Source organism: Callithrix jacchus, chromosome 5 (genome assembly GCF_049354715.1).
Source record: "Callithrix jacchus isolate 240 chromosome 5, calJac240_pri, whole genome shotgun sequence".
NCBI lineage: Eukaryota > Metazoa > Chordata > Mammalia > Primates > Cebidae > Callithrix > Callithrix jacchus.
This window is the reverse complement of record NC_133506.1, coordinates 34,152,761-34,170,336: the sequence shown is the minus strand read 5'-3', so window position 1 is coordinate 34,170,336 and position 17,576 is coordinate 34,152,761. Positions and strand designations below refer to the sequence as shown.

General features: G+C 52.3%; 1 protein-coding gene across 1 annotated transcript; it reads right to left on the bottom strand.

Moving 5' to 3' along the window:
* Positions 1-12,233: 12,233 nt before the first annotated feature.
* SLC32A1 (solute carrier family 32 member 1) lies at positions 12,234-17,154 on the bottom strand. Its single transcript, XM_002747554.6, has 2 exons — positions 16,496-17,154; positions 12,234-14,151 (listed from the first exon to the last, which is right to left on the bottom strand). The coding sequence occupies exons 1-2, from the start codon at positions 16,883-16,885 to the stop codon at positions 12,964-12,966; spliced, it is 1,578 nt and encodes a 525-aa protein (XP_002747600.1). The 5' UTR covers positions 16,886-17,154; the 3' UTR covers positions 12,234-12,963.
* Positions 17,155-17,576: the final 422 nt, after the last annotated feature.

Sequence of the window (17,576 nt, the reverse complement as noted above, 5' to 3'; positions counted from 1 at the left end):
ACCGCCCCTCGGCGAGCGTCAGCCCAAACGCCACAAAACCGCGCCCCCGACGTCACGCCGCGCGGCTCAGGCCCTCAATGGCCTCGATCCCGCCTCCCTTCCCGAAGCCCGGCCAACCTTTCCACCTGACTGGCCTTTGGCTATGCAGGCTGCTTTGAGGATCGCTGAGACCCACCTATTCCGGCTGCGAAATTCTATGGTTGCTTAACCTCGCCCCCAATAGCCTCTGAGTGACCACGCCCCTTCGCTCTAGCCGGGACGCCCAGTTTGGAAGCCCCGCCCCAATGCGTATCACCACCAGCCACAGCGCCGCGCTTGGCGGAGCCCGCCTCTCGGCCTGGGCACGCCCCATGGCCGGGCGCGCGCTTTCGACCGCCCGCGGCCTCGCTGTAGGGTGGCTGCCTTGCCTTCAGCCTTGAAGGGACCCTTTACCATTTGACGCTTGCTTTACGTTAAGATATCTCATGGGCCGGGCGTGGTGGCTCACGCCTATATTCCAAACACTTTAGAGGCCAAGGCGGGCGGATCACCTAAGGTCGGGAGTTCAAGACCAGCCTGACCAACATAGGGAAACCCCGTCTTAAAAAAAGAAAGAAATTTCATGGCCGGGCGCAGTGGCTCCCGCCTGTAATCCCAGCACTTTGGGAGGCTGAGGAGGGTGGATCACGAGGTCAGGAGATTGAAGCTATCCTGGCCAACGTGGTGAAACCCCGTCTCTGCTAAAAATACAGAACAAAAGGTTTGGCTGGGCGTGGTGGCTCACACCCGTAATCCCAGTACTTTGGGAAGTCGAGGCGGGCGGATCACCTGAGGTCAGGAGTCCGAGACCAGCCTGACCAACATGGTGAAACCGCGTCTCTAGTAAAATACAGAAATGAGCCTGGCGTGGTGGTGGGTACTTCAGGAGGCTGAGGCAGGAGAATCACTTGAAGCCGGAAGGTAGAGGTTGCAGTGAGCCGATATCATGCCATTGCACTCCAGCCTGGGTGATAAGAGCGAGACTCTGTTTCGAAGGAAGAAAAGGAAGAAGGAAGGGAGGAAGGGAGGGAGGGAGGGGAAGAGAGAGGAAGAAAGGAAAGAAATCTCAAACTGCGGTGCCAGCCATTCAATTTCTTGACTAGGGAGGTGACTACGCAGGTCTGATCACTTTACTCACACACACTGTGTCTTCTCACTAAAACCTCAAACACTGAGAAAGGACTGCTGATTATTCCCCAAGCGTTCCCTCTGGTTTGGTGGCCATGTGTCTGGCTGCGATCTAGATGCGCTCATGTGACTAAATTCTGGCCAGGGGCAGGTGGGAGAGAAGGTGAAGTGTGTGACCCACTCCCAGTTTTAGCCCTTAAAGCACTGGTCACGCTCTATCCTGTCCCATTCCCTCTTTTCACTAGCTAAGGGAGTAAGAATTAGAGCACCTATTTTACTACAGCGTTTTTTGTGCAGTGGGGCTCTCTCGGCTCACTACAGCCTCGACCTCCTGGACTCAAGTGATTCTCCTGCCTCAGCCTCCCGAGTGAAACCCCATCTCTACTAAAAATACAAAAATTAGTAGCGGGGTGTGGTGACAGGCATCTATAATCCCAGCTACTCAGGAGGCTGAGGCAGGAGAATCACTTGAACCCAGGAGGTGGAGGTTGCAGTGAGCCGAGATTGTGCCATTACACTCCAGCCTGGGCAATAAGAGCAAGACTTTCATCACACACACACACACACACACACGGCACCAAGGTAAGTATATAGATATATTTGAGACAACTCCAATGGAGATGGCCAGGTTTAGTGGCTCATGCCTATAATCTCAGCACTTTAGGAGGCTGAGGTGGGAGGACTGCTTGAGCCCAGAAGTTCAAGACCAGCTTCAGCCTCTCTAGTAATTGGGACTACAAGTGCACACCACCACACCCAGCTAATTTTTGTATTTTTTGTAGAGATTGAGTTTGGCCTTGTTGCCCAGGCTGGTCTTGATAAGGGTTTGGCACAACATGAGGTAGATGGGATTATTATTCCCAGTTCTTCAGTCCTTTACTTTTTTTTTTCTTCACTCCTTTATAGTAGGATGATACATCCATACCATTTGCCATGTAACTTTGTAGAGCCTTTCCTTGCAGACACTGATATTAGGCTTGGTCATGTGACTTGCTTTACCCAATGGACTCTTAATTGAATATGACTGGTTTAGACTACCTTCTTGAATGCCTGCTGTTAGTCATGAGAGGAACATACCTGATCCAAAGAGGATAAGAGACACATGAAGCAGATCTGAACCTAAACTGCAATCCAAAGCCAAGGCCAGCCAACCTGTGCCTAAAGTGGAGCTGCCCAAGGGACCTCTGAATAAGAAAAATGTTTTTTGTGTGTGTGAGATGGAGTTGCATTCTGTCCCCCAGTCTGGAGGGCAGTGGTGGGATCTTGGCTCACTGCAACATCTGCCTCCGAGTTCAAGTGATTATCCTGCCTCAGCTCCCGAGTAGCTGGGAATACAGGCAGGCACCACCACACCCAGCTAAGTTTTGTATTTTTAGTAGAGATGGGGTAGCACCATGTTGGCCAGGCTCATCTCGATCTCCTGACCTGGTGGTCCACCCACCTCGGATATAAACCACTGAAATTCTGGAGTTGCTATGCAGTATTATTGCAGGGAAAAAACCACTAATATGTTAGACCAATGCTGTCCAACAGAACTTTCCAATGTACAAATTGATAGAGATGGTCTAATATCTGTTGTGTCTAATACAGTGGCCAGTAATCACATGTGGCCATTGAGCACTTGAAATGTGAGTAGTGTAACTGAAGAACTGAATTTTTAAAATATTTTTAATTTTAATTTTTTTTTTTTTTGAGATAGAGTTTCACTCTTCTTGCCCAGACTAGACTGCAGTCTTGGCGCGATCTTGGCTCACTGCAACATCTGCCTGCCAGGTTCAAGCGATTCTCCTGCCTCAGCCTCTCGAGTAGCTGGGATTGCAGGTGTGCACCACCATGCCCGGCTAATTTTTCTATTTTTAAGTAGAGAGCGGGTTTCACCATGTTGATCAGGCTGGTCTCGAACCCCCGAACTCGTGATCTTGCAAAGTGCTGGGATTACAGGCGTGAGCCACCACGCCCGGCTAAAGGCAACTTCTTATACAATAAAAAGTTGTACAGGGAAGGAATTGTGATCATAGTACACATATCATACAATGCAAATCTTGAGTGCTAAGCTAACTAAATTATCATTTAACTATACCGGGAAACTGAAGGGCCAGGGACATAGACTGGAGAAGTAGGAAAAGGAATAAAACCTCACCTGCCTGAGTGGGGAGTCAATCTCGTGCCTCAGCCTCTTGAGTAGTTGGTACTACAAGTGTCTACCACCATGTCCAGCTAATTTTTTGTATTTTTAGTAGAGACAGGGTTTCACCATATTGGCCAGGCTGGTCTCGAACTCCTGACCTCAAGCTATCTGCCTGCCTTGGCCTTCCAAAGTGCTGGGATTACAGATGTGAGCCACCACACCTGGCCCAATATAAGCATGTTATTTGCAATGTGGACATAAATATTGACAGGGTCAAGTGTAAGAATTGAAAGTAGTTGCCTCTGGGGAAGGAGATATTGGAGAAAGGGGCTACAGAGTGCTATTTGTTTTAACTTGTAGAATTTATTGATTCTTTACATTATACATACACGTGATGCAAAAAATAAAACAACTACAGGTGTGTGCCACCATGCCCGGCTAACTTTTTTGTATTTTTTAGTAGAGACGAGGTTTCACCATGTTGGCCAGACTGGTCTTGAAGACTTGACCTCAGGTGATCCACCCACCTCAACCTCCCAAAGTGCTGAGATTACAGGCATGAGCCACCACGCCTGGCAGCTTTCTTTCGATTAATGTTAGCCTGGCAAATGTTTCCATCTTTTTACTTTAATCCTTCTTCATCTTTTTGTTTTAGATGTATACCTTGCAAATAGTGTGTAGATGAATTTTGTTTTTTTGAGACATAGTCTGATCTGTTTCCAGGCTGGAGTGCAGTGGCACAATGTGGACTCACTGCAACCTCCACCTCCAGGGTTCAAGTGATTCTCCTGCCTCAGCCTCCTGAGTAGCTGGGACTACAGATGTGCACCACCATGCCCAGCTAATTTTTGTGTTTTTAGTAGAGACAGGGTTTCACCATGTTGGCCAGGATGGTCTCAATCTCTTGACCTCATGATCCCCCTGCCTCAGCCTCCCAAAGTGCTAGGATTACAGGCATGAGCCACCTCGCCCGGCCATAGATAGACTTTTAAAATTCAATCTGAGAATCATTGTCTTCTCACTGGCTAGTTTAGTCCACTTCTCTTTATTACTGAATCATTTATTTTTACTACCCTGTATTGAGCGGAAGGGCCTTAATTTTGCTCCTTTTCTTTCTTTTCCTTTCTTTCCTTTCCTTCTCTTTTCCTGACTTCCACATTGATCAAGTTTTTTTTATTTGCTCTTTGCCTTCTACTAGGTTGGAAGTTACACATTCTCCGTCCATTTGTTGTTGATGCTTGTGACAGTGGTGGTGTTAATCATAAGTAACACTCTTGCTCATCATTAAGCCTAAAGTTAATCGGTATTTCTCCCTATATCTGAATTTAAAAGCCATAGAAGATGAGACTCCAATCATTCCCTCCCGTCTTAGAGATTATTTACCAAAATTTTAGTTCCACCTTAGAGCCCAAGAATGGATTGTTGCTGTTATTGTTTTCTGTGGGCAATACTTGCTCAGGCACAGATTTGCTTCCTACATCGTCCTTCCTTCCTTGTGGGTTAAGTTTCTTTCTTGCCGAGGTCTATCCTTTGATAGTTATTTCAGTAAGAGGCTGTTGGTGGCAAACTCTCACCTCCCAGATGTCTCAGATAGATTGAGCTCCCATTATTGACCGGCGCTTCCCTGCCCGTAAAGTTTCCTGAATTGACATTCTTCCTTTTCCTTCCCTGTCTCGTTCCTCCACTATGCGACTGGTGCTTCCTGGCATCCGTTCCCATGTGAACTACTTCAGTCAAATATGTCTCTAGTGTCAAGGCCTGTTGCTGGGGGAATCTAACCTAAGGCAGCCTCCTTTGAGTCCTCACCTTTGTGAGCTTTCTCTCTCTTCAGCTTCTCTCGGTCTGTCTTACTTACTTGTATTCTTCAACTCTCCGTCTTTGAACACTTCTTCAGAGTAAAGACTCCATGAGAATTGTTTCCAAGTCTGATCTGATTCTTCTTTGAGAAGCTTCTAGATGTGTTTCATCTACTCCAAAATTTAGAAACAAAGAGTACCCACATATATTAGTCCATTTTTGTTACTATAAAAGAATACCTGAGGCTGGGTAATTTATAAAGAAAAGAGGTTTAATTGGCTCACAGTTCTTCAGGCTGTACAGGAGGCACAGTGCCAGCATCCACTTCTGATGGGGCCTCAGGAAGCTTTCAATCATGGCAGAAGGCGAAGGGGGAGCAAGTACATCACATGGTGATAGCAAGAGTGAGGATGAGGGTGGGGTGCCACGCTCCTTTAAATAAAACAGTCAGATCTCACACGAACTCCAAGTGAGAACTCGCTTATCGCCAAGGGGATGAAGCTAAAGCGTTCATGAGGGATCCTCCCCGTGATCCAGTCACCTCTCACCAGGCCCCATCTCCAGTACTGGGAATCACATTTCAACACGAGGTTTACAGGGAACATTATATCCAAACTATGCCACCGTATCTCCATGCCTGCCCCGAATCAAGATTATATTTGTCCAGAGAAAGAAAATAAATTCTTATCATTTTCTACATCCTGCAACCTGTCCTTCCTCAGTTCCAGGACATCATTCTCTTTTTATTCTTTTCCTCCCTGTCAGACTATGTTTTCTCAGTCTTGATTATTGACTCCTCCTTCTTTTCCTCCTCGACTTTTTTTTTGAGACAGAGTCTCACTCTGTCACCAAGGCTGGAATGCAGTAGTGCGATCTCGGCTCACAGCAGCCTCCGCCTCCCAGGTTCAAGTGATTTTCCTGCCTCAGCCTCCCAAGTATCTGGGACTACAGGCACGTGCCTCCACATTTGGCTAATTTTTGTATTTTTCATAGAGACAGGTTTTCACCATGTTGGTGAGGCTGGTTTCAAACTCATGACTTCAGGTGATCCGCCCTCCTCGGCTCCCAAAGTGCTGAAATTACAGGTGTGAGCCACCATGCCCCGCTTACCTGACCTTTAAATATTGCTGTTACCCAAGGTCATTGGCCCCGTGCTTGTTTAATGCTCATCCACTCTCCTGGTTGACCTCATACTTTCTGTGACTTTAGTACTATTAATGTGTTGATAACTTTTTTGAAAATACATTAATCTATCCATTTATTTATTTATTTATTTAACACAATTTCTTAAGAACATTCTATATATCAGGTCTGTGTTAGATGGTTGAGATGCAGTAGGGTGCCACACAGAGAATAATCCCTGCCCTCGTGGAGTTTACTATACTTAAAGATTGTTGCTGTGGACCTGTTTATATTTCTTTCTTTTCCTCCTTCCATCCACGGACCATTTATTGATCTACCATTCATCTATCATCCATTCTTTCTTTCTCTTACTGATTCATCTATTCATTGGCTCATCCAACCAAACACGGACCTCGAAGCATCCACTAAGCCATCTACCTATTCATCCATTCATCCACCCACCCTCCAATGGACCAAACCTTCTCAATATTAGTGACTCCAAACCAGTGGCACATCGGGAACTTGAAAGAAGGAGGAAGAAGAGGAGGAGGAGATTGAGGATGAAGAAGAGGAGGAGGAGGAGAAAGTTCTTTCTGAAACTGAATCTAGGGGTTTGGTGGGGAGCAGGAATCTCTAGAAAGCTCCCCATTTGATTCTGATTCACCCAGCTTGGCATCTGACTATGGAAAGCTATTTGGGGACCACTGTATTAGATTAGAAGCACTGTGAATACAGGAGCTTAGTTTAGCTTTCCCTAAAAGTAGGCTCTAAGACAAAGATTCAGATGCAGTCCATTTATGTAGGAAGTGAACACTGAAAGTAGGGAAAGGAAGAAAAGGAGGAGAGAAAGGCCAAATAAAGATTGCTTGGTGAGTTTGTGGACACCTGAGCTTCAATCCTGTTGGGGATCCTCCAAGATACCTTGTGGAATAGACCTAAAATGATCCTATCAGGATCAGGAGACAGGCATTTATGGCCAACTGATTGAGCACTGGGGGCTGTTAGCTCCCCAACGAATCCAAGCCATGCTCCCAAGGGAGGCTAGAAAGCCCTCAGGGAGATGAGGAGTCAGATGGAGGCACTGGCAGTGGCTCTTACTCCACAGCTTCAGGTAAACTTAGGTGCATCTAGGGAACATGGGGTGGCACTGACAACTACAGAGAGGCCATGTCTGTCTTGTTTGCTGTTACATTCTCACACATTAGCCCTTAGCCTAGTACATGGCCTCAAGTGGGTGCTTAACAAATATTTGATAAATAAATCTTGTTGGACTACCAGAACTTGAAACAGGTACTGGATCACACTAAAAATTCCTTTCATTGTGCTCCCCCTTCTAGCTGCACCTCCTTCCCTTCTAGACACTGCCAACACCTCTACAGCACCTGAGTCTTTTCTTTTTCTTTCTTTTTTTTTTTGAGATGGAGTTTTGCTTTTGTTGCCCAGGCTGGAGTGCAATGGCACAATCTTGGCTCACCGCAATCTCTGCCTCCCAGGTTCGAGCGATTCTCCTGCTTCAGTCTCCCAAGTAACTGGGATTACAGGCATGTGCCACCACACCCAGCAAATTTTGTATTTTTAGAAGAGACAGGGTTTCATCGTGTTAGCCAGGCTTGTCTCTAACTCCTGATCTCAGGTGATCCACCTGCCTCGGCCTCCTAAAGTGCTAGGATTACAGGCGTGAGCCACCGTGCCCGGCCATCCTTATTCTTCACTTTGTTTCCATCCCAACCCAAGAGGGTTGCTGGAAGCATCTGGAATCATAAAGCTCCCTCCACTCAGCCCCCTATGTGACTCTGCTGAACCATCCTGCTGGGTGTCCCTGGTCAGAGGCCCTGCCGTCACCATGCCCTCCTGGACTCCACGACTTTGGGCAGAGATGGTGCCCAAAGCATCACTGTGGAACCAGCTACAGCCAGACTCTTGAAAAGACTCAATCCAGATCTCAGAGGGGCAGAGCTCATCTCCCAAGCCTAGCCTCACATGCAGGACCAGGACTAGCATGAGGTAAGTGAGGCATTTTATTTGGTACCAAGATTTAAGAGGGTGCAAAAAATTCAGGAAGTGACATAAATAATATTTTAATGCAATTAAAAACATTTTTTTAGATGGAGTCTCACTCTATTGCCAGGCTGGAGTACAGCAGCATGATCTCAGCTCACTGTAACCTCCACCTCCCAGGTTTAAGTGATTCTCCTGCCTCAGCTTTCTGAGTAGTTGAGACTACAGGTGTGTGCCACCATGCCTGGCTATCTTTTGTATTTTTAGTAGAGACAAGGTTTCACCATATTGGCCAGGCTGGTCTTGAACTTCTGACCTGGTGATCTGCCCACCTCAGCCTCCCAAAGTGCTGGAATTACAGGCATGAGCCACCACACCTGGCTAATGCAATATTTTTTAAAAATCAAAATTAATGCAAAAGTGAATTATAAATTATAAAATTACATAATGTTATATAATTATGAATTATGAAATTATAAAATGTTCAGAATAATAACAAAATAACATCTGAAGTAAAGAAAGGATGGGTATTTTTTTTTTTTTTTGGCCTTGATCTCCAATGTGGCTCAGATTAGTGTTGTACTGATGCTGTGCTAGCTATCTGAATGTCACTTTTACTTGTCCTGCATGCTTAAAAATTTGGGAGGGGTGGTTGGGCACAGTGGCTCATGCCTGTAATCCCAGCACTTTGGGAGGCTAAGACAGGGGGATCACTTGAGCCCAGGAGTTTGATGAGACTCCTGGGCAACATGATGAGACCCCGTCTCTAAAAAAAATAAAAAATAAAAATTAGCTGAGAATGGTGGCCTATGCCTTAGTGCCAGTTACTCCAGAGGCTGAGGCAGGAAAATCGCTTGAGCCCAGGAATTCAAAACCGCAGTGAGCTGTGTTCTCACCACTGCGCTCCAGCCTGGGCAAGTCCTTTTCCCTTTTAAAGACAGGAAGGACAGAGCTGGTGTGGCATGATGCTCCCATCTTCCCTTCCACTATAGAAGTCTGAGATTTTTCTGAAGGTGACACACTGCCTCGAAGCGAGACCTGTCTCAAAAATAATAATTATTATTTGAGAGGGAAATATGCTGATCTCTGCAACATTTGAATTTTTTTAAAGGTAGATTGTTGGATGGATAGATTGATAGGTATGGGGTAAATACAGTGTTATAAACTGTTAATCATTCAATCTAGGTGGTGGTGGGTGTATGTATGTTTAGAGTAGAATTCTTTCACCTTTTCTATACATTAGAAATTCTTCATAACCTTGAAAAGGAAAAAATGAAAGAGCTATGAGAAGGACACCCAAGGATGGCTCTCTGAGGTCAAACCAGCGCAATGCATGAATCCTTTGCTGTCCAGAACTGAGTTCCCCACCACACCCTCACTCATGGTGAGGATGGAGCCCACCTAGAGGACTGCCCCCTCCTTGATCAAAGCCTCTCTCTGGCTCTTGTCACTGAAGTCCCCTCTAGAATAGCAAGGCCTGGATTCCCTCCACTTCCTGGATGGCCCCCACGGAGCCTGTTTGGCTCCCTTCCTACAAGGTCTTTAAGTGAGGAACACTCAGTCCCTGGGATAGGACGGTGTCATATAACAAAACATGTTCAATAGTAAGCATCCATCTGTTTGGAGAAAAATGACTAAAAACTTGTGTAATGTTGAGGACCTGAAATAAAACTCTAGAAAGAAGCAATAGTTATCAACTGGGCGGGGTGGGGTGTGGGGACACAGGAAGCATTTAGGATTAGGGTGGAGATCCCTCCTTTCGGCCGGCAGTTTGAGCTCTCACCGCTGGGGGGCGACGCAGGGCGGCCTTGGGACCGTGCGATTGCGATCCTGGGTTCCTCTGGCGCGCGTGGGTCTTGGTGGTTCCAAGTCCCGGCCCCAAGGCAAAGGGCCAGGTACATCTACACACCTCTGCTGCGGACGCAGGTGGGGACAATTTACAGGGTCTGCAGCGCGTCCAGCTAGGGTGCCCCATAAGAACTGACGGGAGCCCTGGGGTGCTGACGCGGATTCCTCCTCTCCTTCTCAATCTGACCCCGGAATAAGCCTTGCCAGAACTACCTGCTCCCTTGGACTTGCGCCGCGAGCCCCCTGCGAGGAGAGCTGGGACTTCTTCCTTTCCAACTTACTTTTACGCTTGAGTGTTGGTGAAGGTCGGGTTAGACGGGTGCGGGAGATGAGAGGTGCAGAGACGGGTCCTATCCACTCCTCCTACCCATTTCTCCCAGTGTCCTGGATGCGAGTCCGAGGATCAGTGTTCTACCGACCAGGGTTTCGGGTTTTCCATGGGTGTCTAGGGTGCTAGTTCTCCCGCCCTGGCCACCCTCAGGATTCGCCCCACATGACAAGGGACGCTACAAGATGAGCACAAAACCTGGAGCCGGGATCAGTGGAGCGAATGCAGGCGAGCCCGCCGCCCGGAGTCTGCCTGGTGTCTCCTTCGTCCTTTTAAAGACGGGAAGGACAGAGCTGGTGCAGCGTGACGCTCTCGCCTTCCCTTCCACTATAGAAGTCCGGGATTTTTCTGAGGACACACTGACCGGGAGCACACCCCAAGGTCCGTGGACCTGCTGAGAAGCCTTGGGAGTTGGGGACGGGAATAAACAATCAGCCCCTTACTGCGCCCCTGTAACCCAGGCCTGGGAGACGTCAGTGGTCTTGGGAAGACAGGAAATTGAGGACCCTTCAGTCAGTCCAAGATCCTGAACGCGTGACAACAGTGACAACGGGGAATTAGGCAGAAGGTAGCAGACCTCTCAGATGGCTCGTTTAAAGCCTTAGAGCCGCAGTGACGGCTGAGGGCACTGGGTCTTATCCTTGTTCCCTTCCCACTCCAGTTCTGTGGCCGTCTGAACTGGATGCGAGGTCACCTCTGTCGCAGGCGCTTTAGGGAGCACGCCCACACGGATGCTCTGTACACACGCACTCACACTTAGCAAGGTTCTCAGAACACACGAGGCAGCTTCCCCTACTCCACACGCAAATCTTCGCCTAGCCTCTCACAGGCCACTTGCAAGCAGGTGGGGAGGAACATGTGTACTCCCTAGCATTCTCCCTAGCTTCCTGCCCGTGCACCATTCGCACTTGGAGAAGTCGTTCCTAAGGAAGCCTCTGCCTCCGCTGTGAGAGAGGACCCCGGAATCCACCCAGTCGACTTGCACTCCCAGCTTCCATCCAGAAAGTCTGACTCTAACCTTTCCCAACAGTCCCTGGACTGGCTCTCCTGGAGGCAGTGCAGGTGCTGCGCCTGGGGTGGGATCAGCACAGAAAACGACTAGATCCTTTGGGTAATTCAGGCAAACACTTTATCAGACTGTCTGCCCAAGACAAGGGGAGACTGGGACCCTACCGCTTGAGGCTGTTGATTCTAGAGTCAGATCTCTTCGCTGTGGCTGTGCAAACCCCAGCTTGGATTGCAGGGAGGGGTTCTCCTGGGTGGGAGATGTCTCCTGTCAGGCCAGATTGGCTCCTGGCTCTGGGGGCCTGGCGAAATGCACAGCCCACTTCTGACTTTCTTTAGAAAGTCTTCACAATCTGAAGTCACGTTGTGGATTTCTGCCTGCCCTTGTTTATTGCCTGTCTCCACTTAGATAGACTGTAAGCTCCAGGAGGGCGAGGCTGAGTTTCTTTCTCCAGGTTTCCAACACTGCCCCAGCCCTGATCGGCTGTTTATAAATATTGGTTGAACAAATTTATAAGATTCTGATACATAAAAGCTCCCACGTTCCACTCTGTTTTGAGATTGGAAGTTGAGAGCCTCCACCAAATTCTCAGATGGACCCGCCTCGGGGGACAGATTCGAACAAACCTCGTCCTGGCAGCTGAGGGGAGCGCTGCGGCACTCTCGGTCTTCGGCTTTCTCCTCACACCTGAGGAGCCTCTTCCATACCAACTAACCTTTGTGCTCCCTAGAGCCCTCGTCGGCCCTTTAACCACAGCTGCTCATCATCTCCGGTTTCAGCCGGCGGGAGCCAGTTCCCACGCCTCCCAGCGCGCGGGGATCCCGGCTGGGACGAACACGAAATCGACACCAGGCCGCACAAGCCTTTGTCTCTTCTTTATTTGCGGATATAATTATGTACCGCATTCTAAATTAGAGATAGATTTTTTTTTTCTGATATACATTTCATCTTATTCACCACGAGCACACCACACGCACAGTAGAACAGTTCCACACCTGATAAATTGCACAAGATGAGTTTGGATTCCTTAAAACGGGCAGGCAAGCTGGCCCCGCCGCGGCTTCTCGCCTCCCGGCTTCATTGAAGGAAATCGCCCACCCGAAATGGATTTCCCAGTCAGCCTTTCCCGCTGCAGGGCTGAAACGTCTCCGGAATGGGAAGCGCTCTTGCTGGAAATGGCTGCACGCTGTAGATTCCGAGCATTGGATGGATGTAAAATGTCCCCCCAAGGTCAAGTTTCCACGCCTGCGAGCTGCGTCCCCTCTCCCTCTCTTCCCAACCCCCTCGGTGACTGGAGCCAAAATGTCGGGGCCCCACTTGGAAGGACAGAGAACCCTCCCTGTAAATGAGCCCCGCCTCCCCCGAAACCAGGGTGTTGTGGAAAAGAAAGGACAACAGAAACGCAGACGCGATGGATCGTGAATCCCTATCCCCTCCCACCCCCCATCCCCAAATAATCAGAAACTATGAACCAGGGATGTTAAAGCTTGGCTTCCCAAGCGCTGTGGCAGGGCGCACCGGGCTGTTGGGGGCGGGGTGAAGGGAGTAGGGGGAGAGCGCGGAAGCGCGGCGGGGGGTTGCCCTTGCGCCCTAGTCCTCCGCGTTGGTTCGGTAGGCCTCGATGAGCCCCTCGAGGGAGTGCACGAAGCCGGACACGCTGCAGATGCCGCCGATGACGAAGATGGCGACGTCGAAGAAGACTTGGTGCCACAGCAGCTTGCGCCAGAGCAGGCGCAGGTGGAAGAGGCTGGGCAGCAAGAAACAGAGGCCGGCGCCAGTGAGGCTACCCGTGAGGCCCATGAGCAACGCGAAGTGCGGCACATAGATGGCCATGAGCAGCGTGAAGACCACGAGCGCGCAGCGCAGCGTCAGCCCCCAGGACTTCAGGCGCCCGTCGCCGCCGTAGCAGGCCGGGAAAAAGGCGCGGCTGCCTTCCTGGAAGAGCGACTTCTCCAGCACCTCAACAGCGGCAAAGAATGGCAGCGGATAGGACAACAGCGCCTTGGCCACCAGAAAGATGTTGACCACAGCGCGGATGGAGCCCGGCAGGTTATCCGTGATGACTTCCTTGGTCTCGTCGGCCCAGGTGAGGTAGGCGACGAGTGCGAAGAGGCCCTTGAGGACGCAGGCGGCGATGTGCGTCCAGTTCATCATGCAGTGGAACTCGCTGGGCTGCTGCATGTTGCCCTCCAGGGAAGGCAGGAAGATCTGCGACGTGTAGCTGAACACGATGATGCCAATGGAGATGGGGAACTTCTTGACGTCGATGTAGAACTTGACCTTCTCCCAGGCCCAGTCGCGTGCCCGCGATAGACAGTAGGCTATGACCAGGATATTGATGACGAAGTGGGCCAGAGTGCACAGCAGACTGAACTTGGACACGGCCTTGAGGTTCTTAAGGAAGGCGCAAGGCAGCAGCACAGCCGTGGCGATGATGGACCAGGACTTCTGCGACACAGGCAGCCCCGGGAAGCTGTTGTACATGAGGTTGCCACTCACCACCACGTACAGGATGCACGTCATCACCAGCTCGATGATCTGCGCCACGTTCACCACGCGGCCGCCCAGCGTGGGGAAGCGCGGGGCGCAGCAGGCATTGGCGATGGCCACATACGAGTCCCGCACGCGCACCACCTCGCCGTCTTCATTCTCCTCGTACAGGCACGCGATGAGGATCTTGCCAGTGTAACAGCACACCACGGCGGCGAAGATGATGAGGAACAAGCCCAGGTAGCCGCCGTGCAGGATGGCGTAGGGTAGGCCCAGCACGAACATGCCCTGTGGGGCGGAGAGGCAACCAGACGCGGGCGCTCAGCGAACTCCGAAACCCGAGGGGGGCTGGGGGGGGCGTGGCTTAACGCTGTGGCCCGAAGGGGGCGCTACGGACTCTGAGAATTGGGTCCGAGCCGCGGGGGAGGAGAGGTTTAGGGCAGGCTGCCGTGGAGACGTACGTTAGCTAACCGAGAGCCCGGGTGTCGAGCTAGAGATAGAGAGGGAGGGATGTATGGACGGATCTGAGAAGGAAAGGTGCGGTGATGGCTGGAGATAGTGAGAGGGCTAGGGTGGGAAAGGGTTGAGAATAGGAAGAAGCCTCAGAAGGGACGGGGAAAGCAGAGATACTTCAGGATGGTTTCCGGGGACAGAACCAGAATGAGGAGTGGGGGAGGTGATGAGAAGGGGCAGGAGGAAGCGTGGTCGGAAAGGGGAGCTAAGAAAGGTAGTGAGCTGGGCCTGAGCCACTTGAAAGAGCGGGCACAGAATTTATGGTAGGGCTGGAATTGGGGGAGCGGGAGCTAAAGAGGGAAACTCGGGAGTCTCAGGCTCAAACCGGAGGCGAAAACGTTAAAGGCGGCAGAGGGAGGGAGAAGGAGACAGGGTGAAGAGGGAGAGGGGCTGAAGGTGGGCGAAGCATCTGGGAGACCAGAAAAGAGACAGTGTGAAGATGCTTGGGGGAACAGGGCTGGGGAGGAGGAGACAGGGTTAGAAATTGAGAGTCTTAAGACAAGGCTGGAGTTAGAGTGGGGCGAAGGCGAGACCTAAGGAAGGGAGCTAAGTGGAGGCGGCGGAGGGAAGCAGGAGGAGGAGCCTGGCGGGAACGCACCGGCGCGGCCGGAAAGCCGAGCCGAGCGGGAGTCTAGAACCAGAAGATTCAGGATCGGGCGGACAGGGCTGTAGGGTTTAGAGTCCACATGGGGACTAAGAACTAACGAAATCCGGGGTCCCGGAGGCCTGCGAGCCTCCAGCCTCCTGCCCTGGCCTCTCTCGGGGCCTACCAAACGGAGCCTTGAAAGACGCCCCAGAAAGGCGCGAGCTACAGCGAAGGCGGGAGCAGCCCCCGGTCCGTGGTCCAGTAAGGCGGTCTCCCCGCGCCCCGGAGCGGAAAGCGCCTTTCGTCGGGCCATCTCGTGTGCAGGGCCGGGTGGAGTCCTACTGAGCCCAAGACGTCGAGCACCCGTCCCAGGGAGGCCTCCTGCTCCCAGAAAACCTGCCTTCCGTGGCCCCAGTGATAGTGCGTTCCAGGGACGCCGCGGGGCCAAGCTGTAAGGGTTCGGGGATGCCTAGAGCTGAAGTTTCCTTTGGCCCCGAAAACCGCGGCCTGCCAGCCCCTGCTAGCTCCGAGGTCGTTGCCAATACTCCAAACTGCTCCGGGTGGAGGAGTCCTGCGCCGCCTGGTGGGGAGTGGGGGGTTGGGAATAAGCGGAGAGGTGGCGGGCCTTGAGACCAGGGGCCATTCTTAGCCTTCGGAGAGGGCTTTGCCAGCGTCACCCGCGGAGGAGCCTCTTTGCGGTGCAGCCGGGATTTCGGGCGAGAGGGGCGAGCCTGTGCGCAGGTAATGCGGGATTCTTGCGGACTAAATGTGCTTGTCTGGGAGCATGTGTGTGCGTTCGTGGGTGTACACCTGTATGTCTCCAACAGGGCCGCACCTGAGGGAGCAGGCTGGTTCCTGTCTGCAGGCGTCTGTACGTGAGTACATGCATATGTTCAAACGAGTATCCGTGTGTTTGGTATGTGCAGGTATATGCTTTTGTTCGTGGAGATGTAGGGGTGTACGCAGGTACATTTGGGGATAGTACTGTGGTCTATATATAGATCCATGTCGTGCGCCTTTGCGTGCCTGCACGTTTGTTCGTGGGAAGGGGGGCTGTGGGCTTGCGGTGTGCCTGCCTGTGTACGTGTGCGTGTCTCTGCGTGTGTGCGGGGGGAGGAGACTCCCAGCTCAGCGATTTCCCCTTCTTTCCTCCCAAAAATGCAGCTGTGAATCCATTCCAGAGTCCAAGACCATACCGTGCCCTCCAATCCTGATTTTCTTTCTCCCTCATCCCTCCCATCTCCCTCCCCCTATTTCCTTCACTTTTACAGTGTCTCGGGACAGGTGTTTCAGACCGAACCTCAGCGTAGCGGTCTTGCAGCGGGTGCCGTGGGAAGGAGTGTCGGTTAGGGCGGGAGACACCACCTGGGGGCGTAGGTCCCCGAGCAGGGCTGGGAGGGATGGAGAAATGGAGATTCCTGGGTACAGGAGCGGGTCTCGAGGCCGAGATCACGCGACCTCTGTTGGGAGCAGAGACCTGTTCGCTGAGCTAGGAAGGGGGAGGGCAGGCAGAACTGGGAATCCCGCGCTCACCTGGATGGCGTTGGTCACGTTCCAGCCTGCCTCCCACGCCGTGATCTTGGGCTTGTCGTGGCCCCCGAACTCACCACCAGCTCCCACCTGGTCCTTGGAGCCCGAGGGCGGCAGAGGAGCGCCGCTGCCCCGCTGATAATGGATGTCTCCCTCGACGGGCGGTTCTGCACCCTCGTCCCCGCAGGGCTCGCCCTCGGCTTTCAGGATGTCCATCTGCAGGCCCTGGCGGTGCTCAAAGTCGAGGTCGTCGCAGTGCGCGAAGCCCACCGCCTCCTCATCCGTGGCCGCCTGAAAACCCATCCTGGCGAACATGCCGCTCACCTTGGCCTGGGACTTGTTGGACACGGATGTGGCCACGTTGGACAGCTTGCTGCGAAGCAAGGTGGCCATGGCGGCAGTGGGGACAGCGGAAAGGACAGAAGGACCCGATGCGGGGGACGCGATGCAAGACGGCGAGGGCCGAGGGTGGGGGGCGCAAAGCCGCTATCTCCGCTTGCTCTTCCCGCCGCGCCTCGGGGCTCTCTGGTTCATGACCCTCTCGGCTGGCGTTCGAGGCTCGCTCAGGGCTGGACCGGGCAAGCTGGCAGCAGGTCTGGCGGAGCGGCGGCGGCGGCGGTGGCTAGTGCACTGCGGAGCTGCCGTGGGGCGCGGGCTGGGCTGCGGAGGGCGGCGGCAGCGGCGGCGGCGGCGGTAGCGGCGTCAGAGCAGCTACGCGAAGCTGGCGCGGCGCCCCCACCCTTGCGCGGCCCAATGCGCTCCCGCCCCTCGGAATCAGGCGGTGAGGGGGTGGGGGGTTGGAGAGAGGAAATACCCGGAGGCCGGGGAAAAGAGGAAGGGGCTAGGAGAAGAGAAAGCGGGCGCCGAGGGATTCAGACGTGAGCTGGGGGCAGAAGGGCGCCCTTGGGAAGGAGGCGGGAGGGAGCACGTGAAAGAGGGAGCGCCGAAGGCAGGGAAGGTGGGGGGGCGAAGTGCTGCATTTCTAGGGGAGGTGCTAAGCTCGCATCCTGGCCCTTCCCTCCTCACCGCCGCAGGGAGGGAGGGGGCCGGCATGGACTGATGCTGGCAGCCTCCCGCCCCCGGA